Source organism: Asterias rubens, chromosome 14 (assembly GCF_902459465.1).
Source record: "Asterias rubens chromosome 14, eAstRub1.3, whole genome shotgun sequence".
Taxonomy (NCBI): Eukaryota; Metazoa; Echinodermata; class Asteroidea; order Forcipulatida; family Asteriidae; genus Asterias; species Asterias rubens.
The window spans coordinates 9,161,285-9,181,868 of NC_047075.1; the positions used below are offsets into that span (position 1 = coordinate 9,161,285).

Consider the following 20,584-nt stretch of genomic DNA (forward strand, 5'->3'; position numbering starts at 1 on the left):
AGCTTAGTTTCTGTTTGTGCTTAAGCAGCCAAGTCAGATCATGACTTGAAAATCCACAGAGTAAAACCACGCTCAAAGTTGTCAATCCAAAATATCCTCGGACTGGCAGCAGATGGTAGCCAAATGTTTGTTGCTCCCCCTGTGTGTTCCTAACTGAGCACCCGCAGCGATGACCTTCTGGACATTTCTGTAGTAGAGCGCCCTCGCGCACATGTTACAAGACGGCTGCTGATTGGCCCATCCTGTGCACGACACGTATATAACTGTGCGTTTCGATTGTTTCAGCATTGTTATATCTCTACAGGAGGGCGTCGATGCGCAAGAATTACCTTGACATAAAGGTTTATACACGCACACACAACCTTATATGGATCCAGCTCGTTAGGTCCTGCTATTTTAGACCTTATGAACACGACGTCATTTTGGTAGGGTACCCTCACCTAGAGGTCAGAAGGAGGTTGTTTATTGGCCAATACAGGGCCCCAAAGAGTACATTGAAAACCGATTGGGCTATTTAAAGGAACACGTTGCCTTGGATCGGTCGAGTTGGTCTTTGAAAAGCGTTTGTAACTGTTTGTTATAAAATGCTTATTATGGGTAGAAAGATGGTGCAAAAGTAGAATACAATGATCCACACAAACATGCTTCGAAATTGCACCGTTTTCCTTTTACCTCCTCGACTAACACGGTCAGCCATTTATGGCAGTCAAATTTTTACTCCCATAAATTCGCCGACGTATTAGTTTGCAAAGTAAAAGGAAAACCACGCAATTTCGAGGCAAACTTATGTGGATCATTGTATTCTACTTTTAAAACATCTTTCCAACCATGTGCATTTTATAACAAACGGTTTCAAACGCTTTTTATAGACCAACTTGTCCGATCCAAGGCAACGTGTTCCTTTAAGACAAAACCCATCACAAGCGTGATACTTCGCCCCCTGGTCATTGACTTGGTGCCCTTAGAATGCTCCGGTTGAAATTTACAATTTCCGCATAGAGTGCTATCCACCTTGCCCTTAAAAATGCAGCACACCGGCCACCATCAGTTACGTAAACCAGTTATCCCAGTGAGCACCATTCAGATCGTTGAGAAATTCATCCTCACTTTTCCATTTGTACACATTTTTCTTGTTTAACAAATCCCTTTCGATACAGCAACGATCCATTCGGCACCATTGCATTGCGCTACATCATCACAAATCTGTCGCCGCTACGGTCAGTGCTTCAAAAGATTGTCGTCGAAAAATTCATAATAAGCTTAGGAAGACCAAACATTGTTCTGTCACTTGCTTCTCCGTAAATATTCAACGTGGGGGGGGGGAGGAGATGTTCTTGACTGTCATTTGCAGTTTTGTCCACAGCATGGCAAGAAGAATCCACAGGAAATTATTCAGAGGATGATGAATATTATAGTTATGTATATCAGGCAGTTTTCCACTTAAATACGGAGGGGGGATTTAACAATCCCAATCTCAACGATGTGGTTTTTGTATAGTATAGATATCCAACTTGGCCTGTGGGGGGACTGTCAGTGGCTTATACAGTCTCTCATGAATATCCATTCATGAATATTCAGTAGTCACGAATATTAATGAGAAAATCATGAATATTCAATCAGTCACTTCATTCTAAAGAAAAGGAGTTCCAGCCTCCAAAAATCCTTTGAATCACTATAGGTTTTTCTTATCGCTAACATTTCCGAGTCCCTCCCTTAAATCAATCTTGGAACGATTCAATATAAACAGGTCAAAGGTCAATTTTCAAGGGTCATCCATATTGAACCGCAGATATAAATTTAGTTTACTATTCACTCGAGCGTGAACTTCAAAGAGTCAAGGTTATGCTGGTTAGTAGTCAATCTTAAACTGGGTTTAAATCACAGGCTGGTTTTAACAAAGTTCAAGGGTCAAGTGTAGGGGTCAAGGTCAGGGGTCAGGTCAAGTGGGGGCATCGTAACCCTTATTGACCTCTGCGCTGGGATTTCCTTGGATGAGTTCGGATTGGTCGTAAATGGGCGAGTCTTCTTCAGGTGCTTCTTGTTCTTCGACACCGGTGCCGAAGAGCTTGACAGAGTGCTTGACCCATAGCTCCACGAAGGCAGACAGCTGGGTCTCGTTGGCGACGTCTTCCAGGCTCTTGAACTGGGGATGGAGGAGGGTCGGCCACCAGCAGACCGTCAGGTTCTGCTCTGACATCTTGTTGACCTCGCTGTTCACAATCACCCTGGCAAGAGGAACGGAGAAAAAATCTCGTTTGGGAAATAATGCGCCAACGGTGCAGGATTTGTTGAAAAGTAGGTATGCATAGATTATTGTAAACCTGAATAATCATATAAATAATAAATAATAATATTGAAGTCTAACACAAATGTTTACAGTGAACTTACATGTATCTACCAAACAAGGTACATGTACTCCCAGGGCTGAGTATATACCAACTTTCAGAAAGATAGGTTATTGAAGCGATTCATTCTGAGGCCAGTTATGTTGCACTTTATAAGGGTTTATTACATGGTGCTACGGCGCATACAGCAGCCACAGCCAGAAACACCAGGCAAGCCCCCTTCTCTTTTCGATAAGTGCACTGGGCTATTTTACATGTGTTGCACATCACATTGGACAAACGGCTTTACGTCCCATCCAAAGGCTGATTAAGGTGAGGCTACTCAAAGGAACTAGGCTCAAATGGCTTGAGGTTTTTGGACAATCAGGCATGCAACTGCCCGTTAAAAAAAAAAAGAGGAAAATCTTCACAGGCACAACGCAAGTGCTGAGCGAGGCAGCCGTAACGCCACGGGACATGAGACCCACAACGTAACCCTAGAAAATGTTGAGGTTTACTATGCTCTAAAGTGCATTGTTAGCATGTACTAGGCTTATTTTACATTATTGTAGTTGTACATTGTTGTTGCCAGCGGATATTGAGCCCAGTTCATACTTCCTGCGAATGTGAATGCGAAGCGTTTCTGACGCCACAAATTCGCAACGAACAATACACAGCAGTTGAACTCTGCTCTATTCCCCTTTGCAAATAATCGCTGCGAAAGGAGGTTGTGACGTCAAATTCATGCCAAATTCGCTTCGCATTCGCGTTTGCATGAAGTATGAACCCGGCTTAAGGCTTTAAAAAAAAAATATATATATAAAAAACTAAATAAGCACTTCCGCGGAAATGCAGAAGAGTTGCATGACTGGACAATACAACAAAAAACACAAAAGAGTAGTATCAGAAATGGATTTGTGAATTGTCACCATTCACCACTTCCTTGCTTTAGAGAAAGGGGAGCTACACTTACCTGCCAAAATGCTGCATGAGGAACTTCAGGATTGCGAGTCTAATCGGGGGAAGCTTGTTGAAGAATTCTGGCATTGCTTCCAGAAAATCTTCTTGGCTTTTACCTGAAAACAGAATCCAGAATGTTGTCAACTCTACAACCAAGTGTGAAACATGACAGAGGCAACCCTAACAAGACACATTGGTCATCGGTAAAATTTTCCGCGTGTTTGGTTGAGGTGCAATGACGATGCTGTTCTGACCAACTGGTAACCGACTTTTTAACTCGGTTGGGCTTTCCAAAACGCACTCTTGAAGTAACGTCGTATTCGACTAAAAAGTATCAAGTATCTGAAAGCACACATCTTGGTGTGACAAGGGCGTTTTTTCTTCCATTATTATCTCGCAACTTCGACGACCATTCAAGTTCACATTTGCACAGGTGATACACCAAGTGAGAAGACTGGTCTTTGACAATTACCAATAGTGTTCAGTGTCTTTAAAACATAGCACAGCCACTTGTGTGAAGGGTCAAAAGGTCGGAAATGGTATAATTGTTGAGAAATAAATAAATTTAACTTCCCGTTTGAAGTTTATCAACCAGTGAACGTTTTATTCATTTTTGTTTTGGCATCGAATGTCAAGCACAATGTGTAATCGTTTTTCACTATTCTCTTGAGACCAAGATGACCGATCCATCTCAAACTGTTGGAGGTTTGTCAGTTTATGTATATGGTGGATTAAGACGGCCAGCAACTGTTTTGTTAGCAAAAAACAATTCTGTAAATTCCTTTAAAGCCACTGAAGACTACTGGTAATCACTCAAAAATAATTGTTAGCATAAAAAACTTGCTAGGAGCTCACATCTGTGGAATAATGAGAACAGTTGAGTGAAACATACCTTTGAACATTTGTAGTAGCTCTCCCTGCAGTTCGTGTGGTATTAGGGGATCAGGAAGATGCTTGAAGAACTGCTTCACGGCAGACGCCACGGCATGAACAGAAATCTCCATGGATTCAATCGAGATGTTGGGATCTGAAAAAAATATGGATTACATACACAAAAAAACGTGATTTCTTTATCTTGATTTGGGGTTGAACAAAGACAAGTTTAATGGAGTCGGATTTGAACTAACGACTTCCGGATTAAAGCCATTGGACCCTTTCGGTAAACAGTGTTGTCCAAGGCCCACACTTTGTGTACCACAACTTCTATATCAAATAACAAACCTGTGAAAATTTAGGCTCAATCGGTCATCGGAGTCGGGAGGAAACAACGGAAAAACCCACCCTTGTTTCCGCGCGTTTCGCCGTGTCATGACATGTGTTTAAAATAAATCCGTAATTCTCGTTAACGAGAATTTATATTGTTTGCTGTTTTCTCAAAAAGTAAAGCATTTCATGGAATAATATTTCAAGAGAAGTCTTTCACCATTGCCTTCTGTAAACCTTCTGCAAATTTTTTCTTATTTTTCATTCTTTGGGGGTTTTTTATGGCGTGTTTCTGCTAGTTAATGATTTTTCTTCTTTTAATTTTTGTGTATTTATGTATAGATATTGCCTGTTTATTGTTAATTTCCTTTTTCTTAATTCTGTAAAAACTTTGTAAATTTGAATGTGGTCAACCTCTTGGTTGTTTTTTATTCAGATTAAAATAAACCATTAAAGGTGCTATATCAGTTTTTTGGCCCCAAACATTAAAAAATAGAGTATTTTGAGTGAATGATATTTCAAAGAGTATCACCCGCTCTAACTTTTACTTTTAATGGTCAGGAACCATGACAAAAATTTAAAACGTCTCTTATAAAACACATAAGAATTGGTCACGTGATATATTGTCGGGATCCCGACAAAAACTAATTTTGAGCACTTTATTTCACTGCTACTAATAATTGGCGGACTTTTTCGAACAATGGCTCAAATGAAAGCTTGTAACCTTCTCGACCCCCATCAAAATGAAATCGTCCAAAAATCTGACATAGCATCTTTAACAATAATAATAACAGAGTATCTGCCAAAAAACGACATTCAACGGCGCCGTTTTGCAAAGTCAATGTCGAAAGTGCCCTCATGGTTTACCTACCATTCTCAAACCTTTCAGTGAGGGCGTCACAGTCAGCGCTCTTTCCCGACACTCTGTAGATCCCTTCTTGGCTAATCCCTAGTGGAGATAATCACACATAATAACAGATCAAGGATTATGAAAAAAGGGATAATCTAAAAACTACAACATGTTGTGTCATTTATCATCATCATTTAGAGGTCGCAACCGAGATTCCATGCACAGCGTCACGCCAGAGTTGTTTATCCCTCATCATGTTTGGAAGGTCCACGATTTCAGCCTGTGTGTCTCTACCTATCTTGTTGATGTACATGTACACACGGTTGAGTAGTCAAGGTCCTCTATTAGGGCTGAATTCTGCGCTTGCAATCACCATACCTCGCTTACAGGGTAAGTGCCTGTTTTTTGCAACAAAGAATACCTATATATGATTTGAGGCATTGCATGGTGAGGTATCAATGTATATTTGGTTTGCGGTAACACCATGTGTGTATCTACTTGCCAGGTAGAGTTGTTCTTAGAGAACTGTCTTGCTTTATTCTACTGCCGCGGAGTAGATAATCGGAGGTTCGGGAGACTTCTCAGTTCTGAAAAGAACTGTCCTGCTTTTTAACTATTACCAGGGCGGATGGTATAGAAATTAGACTGGGCTACTACATTAGCTTATAGGATCGTAATTAACTGTACTGCCGCGGAGTCAGTTCTGAAATTGGTCTCAACATAGAATACCTACATGTAGAATACACTCCCAGCTAACCTGTGAAATACACTTGAAGTGCAGAATTCCCTGCTACATGTACTTTCTGCAAGTGCAGGGGTCGATTTCACAAAACGCTAGGATTAATCCTATCTCGATTTAAGAGTAATTTAGGATGGGTTCAATGCGTCCTAACGTCTATGGATACAGAACTTAATTCATCTTTTAAAGTCCTAAGATTAATCCTAAGTTAAGGAGAGTTTGGTGAAATCGACAGCAGATTCATGGCTTACTGTACGGTCAGCAGAGCCATGGTATTGGGCACAGGTCAGGGGTCGGATTCCAACCGCGGACCAGAGGTCAGAGGTGAAAAGCAGGTAAGGAAACCGATGAGCCAAACTAACGCCAGATTTGTATTAAATGCAGTGGACACTATTGGTAATTACTCAAATTAATTATTGGCATGTAACCTTACTTGGTAACGAGTAGTGGGGAGAGGTTGATAGTATAAAACATTGTGAGAAATGGCTCCCTCTGAAATAACGTAGTTTTCAAGAACAAAGTAATTTTCCATGATTTTGATTTCAAGACCTAAATTTTAGGATTTGAGGTTTCGAAATCACGCATCTAAAAGCACACAACTTCGTGTGACAAGGGTGTTTTTTCTTTCATTATTATCTCACAACTTAGATGACCGGTTGAGGTCAAATTTTCAAAATTTGTTATTTTATGTATATGTTGAGATACACCAAGTGAGAAGACTGGCCTTTGACAATTAGTGTCCACTGTCTTTAATGATTACCTTTCTAAAAAAACAATAGCCGACTTACCTTCCCTGTCGATAAACTCGATACATTTCTGGACGATCTTTGGAAGGGGATCGCTTTCGGTGACGAGTTCTTCAAGGGCGATACCCTTCGGCTTGTCAAGATAACCTGCATAGGCGGGAGCTTTCTTCTTTGTCTTTTGCCTCTTGGATTGTCTCTGCTGCTGCCTCTGAGCCTGTAATAAAAAAAATAAAAAAATAATAATAATTGTGGCTTCTTAAGCTGCCAATAAAGGATGATCTCAATAATATGTCAACTATTACCTTTTTATGGCCAAATAGACATCGCAGATACCGGTTAATAACCATTTTACTCTCAAAATTTGCATTGTAGTAATAAATAACTCGAGTCAAAAATGCACCCGGCCGCGCGGCTTTTTCAGCCGAGAGTCAAAAATGGCTTATCTATTATAATGACCCTGGACGCCAGTGACGATTATCCCCTATTGGTTTTGTACACAGTTCTCCTGCTTTGGTATTTCTACACCAAATAGCCGCCGATGACGTCACGATTCCTGTGTCGTGCGGGCTTGTTTGACCCCCATGTTTTTCAGAAATTTGGCTTGGAGCGTTCTGGAGAAAAACCCATTTTTACCATGTTTTAACGTGAGGTAAGAGACTCGTTATATTTTTTATGTTTCCTGGATGGACTGCAGCTGTTAGAAAACTGTAATATCTATATATTTGAGATCATCCTTTAATGGCTGTTTAATATATAGCGCACATGTCCATCACTCAGTGACGCTCCTGGCGCTGTAACAAACAGTATTTCCTGCAAGATGTGGGACTACATGTATGTTTGAATTATGCGACCTGATTCTGATAGCACCATGTAATGTTTTACAAGGTGCTGGGGCGCAATTTGCTGGAACCAAGAACACATGGGCTTACCCCTTATTTTCAATTAGTGCACTGGGTTCTTTTACCAAGCGTTACACAACACATGGGACCAACGGCTTTACGTCCCATCCGAAGGACGAAGCAACGGTGAAGCGTCTTGCTTAAGCACACAAGTGTCACGGCTGGGGATTCAAACCCACACTCTGCTGATCAGAAATACCAGAGTTTGTATTCGGTGCTCTTACTCGCTCGGCCACCGCTCGTTCTCATAGTCTTCACCCTCACTCTGGAACAACTTACCGCACAACATCAGAACTGCTCCGAACGAGAACATTTTCAAACATCTGCTGAAAACTTACCTGTTAACTCATTAATTTTTGTAAAGCGTTTCGGGACTGTTGTGTGAAGCGCTATATAAGTGCCGTTCATTATTATTATTATTATTATTATTATTATTATTATTACATCACTTCCACAGAATGTAAGAATGTAAGTATAATATACAAAACGTTGCATCAGTGAACAAACCTCGTATCAGTGCAGCGTTGTATCAGCGTAAAAACGCTTCATTGCAAAAACAGGAGGGTTCTTTTTAGAACTGAGAAGTCTCCCAATGTTCCAGAAAATCTACTCCACGGTAGTTGAATATCTAGCAAGACTTTAGAAAACTGTCTTGCTTTTTGTTCTACTAGTGCGGAGTAGATTTTCAGAAAATCTACTCCGCGGTAGTTGAACATAAAGCAAGATTTTAGAAAACTGTCTTGCTTTATGTTCTACTAGTGCGGAGTAGATTTTCAGAAAATCTTCTCCGCGGTAGTTGAATATCAAGCGAGACTCTAGAGAACGGTCTTGCTTTTTGTTCTACTAGTGCGGAGTAGATTTTCAGAAAATCTACTCCGCGGTAGTTGAACATAAAGCAAGATTTTAGAAAACTGTCTTGCTTTATGTTCTACTATGTTTTTCAGAAAATCTACTCCGCGGTAGTTGAATATCAAGCGAGACTCTCGAGAACTGTCTTACTTTATGTTCTACTAGCGCGGAGTAGATTTTCAGAACACGGGAGACTTCTCAGTTCCGAAAAGAAATGTCATGCTTTTTAACTACTACCTGGGCGGAAGATAGAAAACCAGCTGGGAACACTACTTAAGCTTATAATGGACCGAGATTAACTCAACTACCTCGGAGCTCTTTATTGGTTTCAAGTTTTCGACTTGCTTGCTCTAGTCATCGTCATGAGACTCACTAGTCTTAATACCTTATCTCTTTTCTTGTTTGCGGCAATTTGGCGTTTTTCTTCCTTCCTCCGGTTCTTCTCCTCTTCCATTTGTTGCCTCTTCCTCGCTTTGGGATTAACCTGCAGAAAAAAATAAAATAAAATAATAGTAATCGTTTTTATCCGAGGGACAAAGCAATGGTTGAGTGTCTTGCTTAAGGACACAAGTGTCACGGCTGGGGACTCGGAACCCACACTCTGCTGATCAGAAACACCAGAGTTTGAATTCGGTGCTCTTAACCGCTCGGCCACGACACTTCCATGTACGTGTAAAGTTGAAAGTAAATCTGTGAACATTTGTGTTTTTTTGTGTCATACAAAAAAGCACAAACAAATCTTGAAGCACAAATGAAATAACTACAAACCTCATCTTCATCCGGTGAGAAGGTTCCAGGCATGTCATAGATTCTAGACTCAAGATGCGGTTTATGATGAGGGCTGGCGTCGTCTGCCTGGGCTGGATGATCGCGATTTTTCTTACGTCTGAAACTGTTTCGTTTCTTCTTTTGATGGTCTCTGTCCGCCTCTATGCTTCCCTTGCTATCACTATCGCTGCTTGCAGCATTGCCTGTAGTTGTAAAAAAGTGACCGTGAAATAAAAAGGAGATACACAAATGATTCTCAATATTCATAATTTGTTTTAAAGTATTTGTGAAATGTATTTTTGAAATGAAACGGCGATACGAAAGTGAAACTGTCCTTTGTTTTTTTCTTTAAATGGTATCTATCTGCATCTACATGTATGCTTCCCTTGCTGTCACTATCGCTGCATGCAGCATTGCCTGTAATTTGTAAAAAAGTAAACCAACTTTTGTGAAAAGAAGATACCTCATAAATAAAAAGGTCACAACCTCTGGAATATCGTTCCGGCGTATAATATGTAGTAGTCACAGAGAAATGAACCAGTCAAATTAACATTTAAGACTGGAGAGGGATTTGAAACAAAACGCGTCTTTAAAATAATAATAATAATTTGGGGGGCTAATTATCCTTACTCGCAGCTAAGAGCTGAATTGCGAAGGACGCAACTACAACGTGTTCGAGAAGCAGGCATGCAAGGGCACCTTTGGCTGCCAGCCACATCAACCCATTATGACCACCGAGCACAGCCAAGATCGAAAGTATTTGATTTTTCCCGAGGGAGGAAAACCGGATGTTCTGTAAAACCCTCGTGGCACAGCAGAGAACCAACGCACAACTCAACTCACATATGGCCCCATCCGGGAATCGAACCGGGGTCACCTTGGTGAGAGGCGAGCGCTTTACGCACACGCCAACCATGCCACCACTCACCCTTCTTTTTGTTGGCAACGGCATAAATGGGCTCCGAGGGCTCATTGTCACTGTTGGCGTCTTCTGGATGCACCTTTGGCCGTTGTCCTTGCCTCTGAAATAGGTAGAAGGTAGGATTAAGTTTTTTGAAAGAGGCACAGAAATCTTTGCAAAGAGAGAGAGGAAGAGAGAAAGGTGACTCACGGCAACTGGCACAAAGGGGGCATTAAGAAGGAAATAATAAGAAAGTAGTTGGGAGAGATGGACGATTTGGACAGAAGACGAAGCGAGTGTCTTAGGAGAAGAAAACACAGGAAATAAACAAATAGTGTTAACTAGAGTACAAGAAATAAACAAACGTGGGAAAGTAAAAGACAAGAAATAGACAAAAGTTGAAAGTAGAAATCAAGGAATCAACAAACAGTGCAATGTTGCTGACACGTAATAAACAGACGGAAACAGTGGATGCATGTAGTAGAAGACAAGCATTGGCTCACTGCTTAAAGGCAGTGGACACTATTGGTAATTACTCAAAATAATGATTAGCATGAAAACTTACTTGGTCGCGAGTAATGGGGACAGGTCGCTGGTATAAAACACTGTGAGAAACGGCTCCCTCTGAAGTGCCATAGTAATTTTTCCACGAATTTGATTTTGAGACCTCAGATTTAGAATTTGAGGTCTCGAAATCAACCATCTACGCAATACGCACAAAACTTTGTGTGACAAGAGTGTTTTTACTTTCATTATTAGCTCGCAAGTTCAACGACCGATTGAGCTCAATTTTTCACAAGGTTTGTTATTTTATGCTGAGATACACCAAGTGGGAGAGGTTCATACATGTAGTACAAAACATTGTGAGAAATGGCTCCCTCTGAAGTGGCATAGTTTTCAAGAAAGAAGTAATTTTTCACGAATTTGAATTTGAGACCTCAAGTTTAGAATTTGAGTTCTCAAAATCAAGCATCAGAAAGCACACAACTTTGTGTGACAATGGTGTTTTTTTCTTTCATTATTATCTCGCAACTTTGATGACTTTGTTATTTTATGCATATGTTGAGATACACCAACTGTGAAGACTAGTCTTTGACAATGCCCAATAGTGTCCACTGTCTTGAAATACATGTACATGCAGAACCAGAAACAAAAAAGGATAGTCCTTTAAGATGACGGTAAGATCAGTAAAGAGAGAGCGATGCAGGAAGATCGAGAGAGAGAGAGAAGGGGGACATCTAAGACATCAAGGATGTGTAGGAGATGCTGCAATAATCATTTACATGCATTCATGATGGCATAAATCTGCATAAATATTTAGCATCACTGCAACAAGGTCGTAACTCAGGTCAAAAGGTCGTATCTTGAAAACAAGCTCTGTTTGGGGCAACATGGTGCAAGTTGGGAGTGTGCACCATGGTTAACTAAACATTGACTACATGTATTTTGACTCAAACCCAGGCTGGTCGACCATTGGTTGACTACTGTGGTCAACCATTCCTTGGAACCAGCCCCAGGACCATGGTTTCTTCACTGGTCCCAATAGCCTGTTCTATTCTAACATGTGTAAAGTGCAGAGGGGAACCATTGACACTATAGCGAAAATGCACAAGGCATTTGAGGGTCGATACTGCCATGGTACCGATAGTTGACTAGGCTTCCAAATGAGTCATTGAGTTAGTAACGTCACTGTGCATGTACTTTGCTGGGCACAATTTCATAGAGCTGCTAAGCACAACAAATTGCTTAGCATGAAATTTCTTCCTTGATAAAAACAAGATTACCAACCAAATTTCTATATGTTGCATATTACTTGTAACTGGTATTCAGCTGTTGTTTGCTTATCCTGAAAATCAGGTGGAAATTTGGTTGGTATTCCTGTTTTTATCAAGGAAGAAATTTCATGCTAAGCAAATTTTTGTGCTTAGCAGCTCTATGAAATTGGGCCCTGGTCAGTAGTCAATCACGGGTTGACTAAATGTGCCCACTCGTACAATTTGCTCTTGGTTTTCATCTCCATTGGTTTTGTGCATTTTTCCTGGTATTTCTTAACAAAATCAAGAGACAACCTCAATGCGATTCCAACAAAGACCAAGTTCGAGTGGACACATTTAGTCGACCCCTAATGACAACTGACCAGCAACGTACGTGCGCAGTGACATACTCACTTGAAGAATTCGTTTGGAAGTCTAGTCGCAACCTTCCGCCTTTTCGCTACATGTATATACTGTTACTGGTTCCACTCTGCGCTTTATACATGTTAGAATGGAAAAGGCTATCAGGACCCAGTGAGAAAACCATGGGCTGGTTCAAAATGGTCAACCACAGTAGTCAACCAATGCCGGCCCGCCTGAGTTTGAGTCAAAATGTTAATTGCTTTTAGTTAACCATGGTTCACACTCGAACTTGCTTGAAAGTCTGTACATCTCATGGTACAACCTCATTGCACTGATCTGATGAAATGACCTATGACCTATGACCTACAGTATGCTGCTATTCCTCTAAGGTCAATGGCTGAGACAGCGGATGGATTTCTGTCTACCACCCAATGCCAATAGCTTCAGTTAAAATCACTCAACTCATATTAAGCGGCGAGATAAATAACTCATTTTGATTGCTATTCTTAAAACTCAATGTTGCAGCTTAATAAAACAAAGCTTTTTGGGGGGATATGCTGCATAGCTAAAAACATGGTTAATAATTTTGTGAAGGAATTGAAATTACTTTTGCACATGTTTATAGAATAAAAAACAAAAACAGCCAATTGGTGTGGGAATCTATTGCCTGTTGCTGTTAACTTCACATAAGGCATAATCTCAGAACTGTTTCACAAACTTACAGTATCTCTCCACTCAAACCTGTAAAGCCGGCCTCATCAGGTCGACCTTGCGTCAACAAAAATCAGTCGAGCGACTGACTTTTCAGGATTAGATTGCGCCTGAGGTAAGACCATCAGGAACTTTTCAGTCGGCGATTATTTACGACCTGAGCGCAATTGCAATGATTTTAAGATAATCTCAAACAGTCGCCGCTCGAAAACAATTAACAGTCGCAAGAAGAGAACAATTTCAACTTGTACGACGTGATCCCGACGGTCAGGAACAAATCGCAGGCGCACAATTTCTCAGTTGTTGTGACCTGAGCATATTTTGTCTGCGCAATGCCCATGGTTTGTTGCGGGCGCAAGAAAATCGTAGGTCGACCTGAGGCCAGCTTAAGATATCCTCAAGCAGTCCAATAACATTCTTACCGCAGTACGCATTATTGATCTGCGTTGCTTGGCATGTAAATTTGGTTTTATGAACTGCAAGTACACACACACACAACACATTACTGACACATGATTTCCAACCTTATAATAAGCATGATTAGTGGTGTACACTCTTACCTCAATGTATTTGATTTGGGGTAAAACAAATAAAACTACTAACAAACTTACTAGAGCTGGATTTAAACAAACGACCAACAAAAAATCACACACAAAGACACTCTCTCAACCTGACACCCTCAAAATAAGAAATACAAAATTAACACAACCCCTTGTCAACAATGGGATAACCTTCAGTTATTCCAGATCTAATGCTACAGGATACCAATCATGCATTCACCATTGTACAAAAAAGGGGGGGTCAAATCCTGTCACCAAAATGTAGACCAAGTTTGGTTAGAAGTTAGTGAACGCCACCACCAAATGTCACCACAAGAATATAAAAGACTTGGGGGAGTACAAGTAGATCCCAGAGGGGTGTTGGTGAGCATCCTGGAGGTGTGAAAGGCAGGGGAGAGGCCCCTGCATCTGGGCCCAATTTCATGGCTCTGATTACCGTAAGCACAGAATCGCGCTTATGAAAGCAGGAAAATCTGTTCTTACTGCAAGCATATTTCACGGGTATATAAGCGAATTTTGGCTTCTGCGTGTGCGTACTCCACTGAACTAGGCATTAAACGCTTACAAGGCTAGCGCATAAATCTGTGCTTGCACGTACATGTACATAAAGCGGTGAATCGCCATAGTACATGTAAGCGCAGAATTCGGCGGTAAGCAGAGCCATGAAATTGGACCCAGTTCCCTACAACATACCCCATCTACCTATTATATCTGTACACACAATGTTAGTTTCAGCTGCTATGATTAACGGATGCAAACCAGTCATTAGTTTTAGCGCAAACCAAGCCTTAGGTCCGTGTCCGAAACAGCGACTTCGTCTACAGCTACGGCTAGATCAGCCAGCTTCAAGTGCTGAAGAATAGGCAGATGCCCGCGGTCTAGCCAGAGCTGTAGCCAAAGTCACTGTTTAACAGGTGAAACTATGATGAGCTACAAGGTCAGCAAACTGTTGAATATTCATGAGATTAAACTCGGCATGAATAGCAAAATTATTAGGGTTGAAAGAAAAGAAAAGAAAAGCCGGCAAAATTGCCCCTGCGCTGCCATTGTGAGGGGCATAATGCTCATGGGAGTACACTATCTCTTGCTGGTTAAAATTATTGGATGAAGTTTAAGGAGCACGTTGCCTTGGATTGACGAGTTGATCTATGAAAAGCGTTCGAAACCGTATAAATTAAACAAGCAACTTCATGTGTTGAATGGACACAAAGCATTCATTCACTAAATGAAGATTGCCTTGATTTACATGTATGTAAACAAGCTTGCTTGTACTCCTAATATGGTCATTAGTGCAGCGCCCTCACTTGGCAATGCATGCGGGCCATTAGCGAGAACTAAGCCTTAATAGTCATCAGAACAGGGTTGGAGGTTGAAGGTCAACGGTCATGAGCATCAGGCTATAGAAGCTTTCGGCATATTATTTGATTGAGAGTGTCTAGTAAGTTAGTTGAATAAACCAAACCTTTTTACTTGGTCAATAGGCAAAGATGTTTATAGTTAAAGGCAGTGGACACTATTGGTAATTACTCAAAATAATTGTTAGCATAAAACCTTACTTTGTAACGAGTAATGGGGAGAAGTTGATGGTATAAAACATTGTGAGAAACGGCTCCCTCTGAAGTGACTTAGTTTTTGAGAAGAAGGAATTTTCCACGAATTTGATTTCGAGACCTCAAGTGTAGAATTTGAGGTCTCAAAATCAAGCATCTGAAAGAAAAAAACTTCGTGTGACAAGGGTGTTTTTTCTTTCATTATTATCTCGCAACTTCGACGACCGATTGAGCTCAAATTTTCACATGTTGGCTATTTTATGTATATGTTGAGATACACCAAGTGAGAAGACTGGTCTTTAACAATTACCAATAGTGTCCACTGTCTTTAATGCAACCAAACCAAACTAACAACTTGGTCAGGTCACTTTTGAAAGTACTTTTGCCAAAGTCCCAGGCCTAATTGCTTCAGCACCAAAAATAGCTAAGCACAAACTAATACGAGAATACGGTTACCAGTTTAAATACCATATAACACATACATTTGTACCAGTGACTGAGACTAGTCCTTAATTGTCTTGCTTAGCAGAAAATATTTAAGCGAGAAATTCCCCTTGAACAGCTCCATGGTTTGGAGCATTGAAGAAAAGCCAAAGTAATTTGACCTTGTTTACTGACAAGTGAGTCCCTTTAGCGTCACAATCAACCCATGCACTTTGACCTTTAACCTTCCACATGCACTGATGTCAAAGTAATTAAATGTTAATGTTTTCTCATCATACAGATTGGGGTCAGCACAAAATGTCGTTAACATACCATCACTTTTGAAAGTGCGTCCTGCGCTTCCGTACATTCCCCCATGCCATGAACATGCTTTAAAGACTCCTTGGGGCTCGTGAAACCCCCTTTTTCGGGGGTAGCTAAAGGCGCCCTGGGGCGTCTGGGCGTCGTGGAAAAGGGGAGGTGGTTTGGACGGGCGGGTCCAACGCCAGGGGGCGTCCCATCACGTGGTTTGCTAAGTTTGTCAGCAACGTTTTGGAAATTAGCCATATTTAGCTTGGCGGACTTAAAAGAGAGGAAACAAGGATTGAGAAAAATCAGTGTTTTGGGGGATTGAGGTTGAAATTATTTAACAACAGCAGCAGCTGTAACTAATCACAAATGTTTTAGTTAATCTAAAATTGCCTTTAGAGGTAGGACCTATGGACCTAACGGGACCAATTTCTTTTTTTTCTTCTTTTTCATAAACTCAATAAAAGTTATCACAGAGATGAAGTCATTGGAGATAGTCCGCTTCAAAGTAGGGTCCAACTTTGGTATTCACCTCAAGAAGAAATTAACACAGCCAACCAGCCGAGGTCAGCGATGTGTGTAAGACTGATGTTTTTACGTTTCCATATTAGATAAACAATTTGTTTGCTTTATTAGCAGACATGGTTTTACACTGGATCTTCATCACTGATCTTCATAATAATTTTGTTATATAATTAAGCTGTAAAACATTAAGGTCTAGTTTTGTTATTTTCGGGAGTTGTTGTTCTTTTTCTTCTTACAACAATGAGTGGAAGTACATGTCTGATTGAACTCCTTCCAGGTTAATGCATTCAGAACATAATAATTACTTGATATCATCAAACTGTAAAACATTAATGGTCTAGTTTTTTGGAGAGTTGTTCTTCTTTTTCTTCTCACAACAATGAGTAGCATTACATGTAAATGTCTCATTGAACCCTCCAGTTAATGCATTCAGAACATGAAACACAAAATCATGACAAACAACCACAAAGACCACACAGAAAAGTGCATACCATGTGGTCAATGCAAGTATCAAAATTTCAGTGAAAAATAAACGTGAAATAATTCAACAAAAAAGAACACCAACAGTGTTGACTTGCAAATAAACTACACCAAAAAAACATGACTGTTGAACTGAAAGTATCGTAACTTAAAACAGAATTACATAACTGAACACAATCAGTCTCAACTGATCAAAAATAAAGGCTAGCACAAGGACAACAAAACACATAATCAATTGACTGATGTAATCTCACAATGGTTAAATTTTCACAAATCATTAAAATTCATCTTGAGACAAGTGATCAATACTGCCAAAGTGATTCGTATTTTGACATCACACTTTACTGTGTCTAAAACAAAACTATACATTTTTGAAATGGCTGGCGAATAAAAAAAAAAAAATTATTCTTGGTGAAAAGGTTTTCATGTCTGGATATTTCATATGACACCAAAAAGTCTGAAAATATTTCATGAATCAGTAGCCGACATCCTGAAGTGAATTTCGTAAGCTCCAAAGGACTTACCTCTCACAAATTGGAGGGCTTATTACTGCGCATCCTAATTTTCATAGCCCTTACAAAAATGAGCAGTGATCACCCAATCATGAGTTATTTACAAACTTTTTGGTGTCATATGAACGTTGAGTCCGCTATCCATACATATATATATATATATTTTTTTAGACACCCTGTATAGCGAACTCATATCCTTCAGACTTCTAACTAAACTTTGTAGAAGGAATTCATGGAGTGAGTTTTGTAAACGAAAATCCTGACGAGAAGGTATAAACTTCAAATTATTCTTAATTGCCGTTAGTAAAACAATGAAAAATATGCTCGGATTAAAGAAGCTTGTTAGTCCATAAAATTAGGCCAGACCATGAAACCATTAAAAATACTACAAACAAAGGATCTGAAAAATTACTGTAAAACTAGTTATTAAAAATTTCAAATCTAAAAGCCAAAAAGATTAAATGCCTTAATGCTGAAAACTACACAGAAACTAAACACATGAAAAACCGAATACAAATTGAATATTCAAATTTAATATTCTTGACTTGTTTTGTGAGACTTACCGGTTTGGGCTTCGGAGGTGGTATAGGTTTCCCGCTTGGGTGGAACCGGTTTGCAGGGAATGGCGCTGGAGGTTGTTCCACCGAGTCGTAAATGGGGTTCGGCACCATATCGCTTTGATGATCATCGTACAGTCTGGTGGAAGCATAATGTGTCGAGCCTACACAAAAAACCAACAAACAAAGTATAGAAAAGAGGTTTTAATAAAACATCCTTTTCTTCTAGCAACTCATACCTGTTATCCCCACGTAAATTTAGTTACATTGCGGGAATAGCTCAATCACATAAATGGCTAAAATGAAACATCCTCTTCATCTTGCAACTCACACCTGTTTTCCCCATGTTGTTTCTTCTCCTATTGGTGGACTTAAAAACAAGCTTTATGAGGTAGTCCCATTAAAGAAAGAGGCTAAAAATACAACATCCTTTTTCTTTTATCAATTAACACCCAACATATCCATATAATTCCTTTTTCAAACAGAACACTTATTTGAAATCATGCACAAACCAGTCTTTTTGTATTGGCGACTCCTTGAGGCAAAACTCCATTGAAGGAAAACTCCATTTAAGGAAAATGCTCGAACAACACATCCTTTTTATCTTTTTAACTCACACCTGTTATCTCCATGAAATTCCATATCCAAACAATGGATCTAAAGTCTTTTAAATGGATAACATACACACCTGAGTAGGGCTGCCAAATGCCCCAGGAAATTTAACTGCTCATCCATTAAGTTGAATGACCCAAGTAATTCAATGTTTACACACACACTCAGTGGAATAGATGTGTCATTTTGGCCTCTTTCTTTAATAAAGCATTCCTGTAACACAGCCTGTGTCTTGAACACCCAGCAGGTTGGATATGTGCATATTACAAGTCTTGTTTATGATTACATGTATTATGATTACTATCATTATCGCACTGCCACGACTCTGCCGGATTTATATAGCCATTTATAAATACCCCATAACAGTTTCACTATTCCTATTGGTGGAGAGCGAGTCACGTGGGGGTGTTTGATCGGTTGATAATGACCAGCTGGAGCTGTTTATAACCAATTGTTTCTGGATACGTTTGTGCGGGTGAGCCCACAACCTCGTACGCAGGAGTGATCGATCTCGCCGTGCCATTTTAGCCTATGGATACGAGGATGCATTATGCGAAATAGTAGTGACCCGTTCTTAATCGGCCGTTAAAAACCTTGCAGGGTCGTGGCCATGCGATTAAGGCCCTTGCCTTCGGATGAAGAATTCGTCGCTACCCTTTTATTCCCCTATTTATGAGAACTCGTCGCCTACTCTTTTATTCCCTTATTATTAGATCGGTCAGCCACGACAATCCAAAACAGGCTAACTCGTTTTTCTTACCATTGCCTTGCTTTGCACCTTTGGATGGGCCAGTATATGCACTATACAATGGGTTGTTAACAAAGCCTGAGGGAAAAGACAAAAGGACACCATTAATGTTTCTGATCACGATAATTGTAACAAAAGTAATGGGAAACTTTTGAACAGGGCAGTAAGGCCAAGACCATGGCAGGAAGGCCAAGACCATGGCAGGAAGGCCAAGACCAGGGCAGGAAGGCCAATACCAGGGCAGGAAGGCCAAGACCAGGGCAGGAAGGCCAAGACCAAGGCAGGAAGGCCAATACCAGGGCAGGAAGGCCAAGTCCAGGGCAGGAAGGCCAAGACCAGGGCAGGAAGGCCAAGACCAGGGCAGGAAGGCCAAGACCAGGGCAGGAAGGTCAAGACCAGGGCAGGAAGGCCATGGCTTCCACATAGTACCAGACGTAGTACCAGGCCTGCAAAAGAACCCAATCGCGAGAAAACCTTCAAAATCACAAAGCCTCACAGCACTTCAAACAAGATGCTTATCACAAGACCCTAATCACAATATTAGACATTTATCATGCTGCCTCCATCTTGGTCTTGTATCTTGTATCAAATAACAATAATGAATATTAACAATCATTTTACAAAGAGGAACCAGACTATTTTGTTCTTCCAGCTTTGGTTTGGTAATATTGATATCAATGGGAAAAATTCAAGATGACTGCACCATGATAAAGGTCTATATAGCTTTCTGCTAACAGATTTTACAACCAAAACCCCCAAAGTTTAATATATTACTGTCATCGTAAGCCAGTTAAAACAGCAACATTTTTAACAAAACAAAATGGTGAGTAAAAAATAAACTAGTTAAATTAGACAGGCTGCCTCTTGAAATGTGATAAAATTTCAGAGTCAAGGCACCAAACCAAACCAAACCAATGTGATCAGGGCCCAATTTGATAGAGCTGCTTAGCATAAAAATTTGCTTAGCATGAAATTTCTTCGTTGATAAAAACAGGATTACCAGTCAAAATGTCACGTGATTTTCAGGATAAGCAAACAACAGCTGAGTACCAGTAACAAGCAATATGCAACAAATGGACATTTGGTTGGTAATCCTGTTTTTATCAAGGAAGAAATTTCAAGCAAATTTTTGTGCTAAGCAGCTCTATGGAATTGGGCACTGCCTGGGCCCACTTTCATGAAGCACAGAAACATAAAAACTTGCTAAGCACAAACAGGTTACCAGCCAGACCACTACTCCT

General features: G+C 40.3%; 1 protein-coding gene across 9 annotated transcripts in view; it reads right to left on the bottom strand.

Annotated features, from left to right (window-relative positions):
* Positions 1-867: 867 nt before the first annotated feature.
* The window catches only part of LOC117299095 (rho GTPase-activating protein 5-like), an 82,473-nt gene continuing 62,756 nt past the window's right edge, over positions 868-20,584 (bottom strand). For 8 of the 9 annotated variants that reach the window (XM_033782528.1, XM_033782524.1, XM_033782527.1 and 5 more), the window contains 11 exons: positions 19,356-19,421; positions 17,990-18,147; positions 15,934-16,182; positions 10,267-10,360; positions 9,339-9,541; positions 8,956-9,054; positions 6,865-7,036; positions 5,359-5,436; positions 4,177-4,311; positions 3,298-3,400; positions 868-2,225 (listed from right to left, as the gene is read on the bottom strand). In XM_033782528.1, coding sequence (XP_033638419.1) covers positions 1,940-2,225; positions 3,298-3,400; positions 4,177-4,311; positions 5,359-5,436; positions 6,865-7,036; positions 8,956-9,054; positions 9,339-9,541; positions 10,267-10,360; positions 15,934-16,182; positions 17,990-18,147; positions 19,356-19,421 — 1,643 coding nt within the window. In that variant the 3' untranslated portion in view covers positions 868-1,939. The remainder of the gene's footprint in view (positions 2,226-3,297; positions 3,401-4,176; positions 4,312-5,358; positions 5,437-6,864; positions 7,037-8,955; positions 9,055-9,338; positions 9,542-10,266; positions 10,361-15,933; positions 16,183-17,989; positions 18,148-19,355; positions 19,422-20,584) is intronic. The other variant, XM_033782526.1, reaches the window with a different exon arrangement.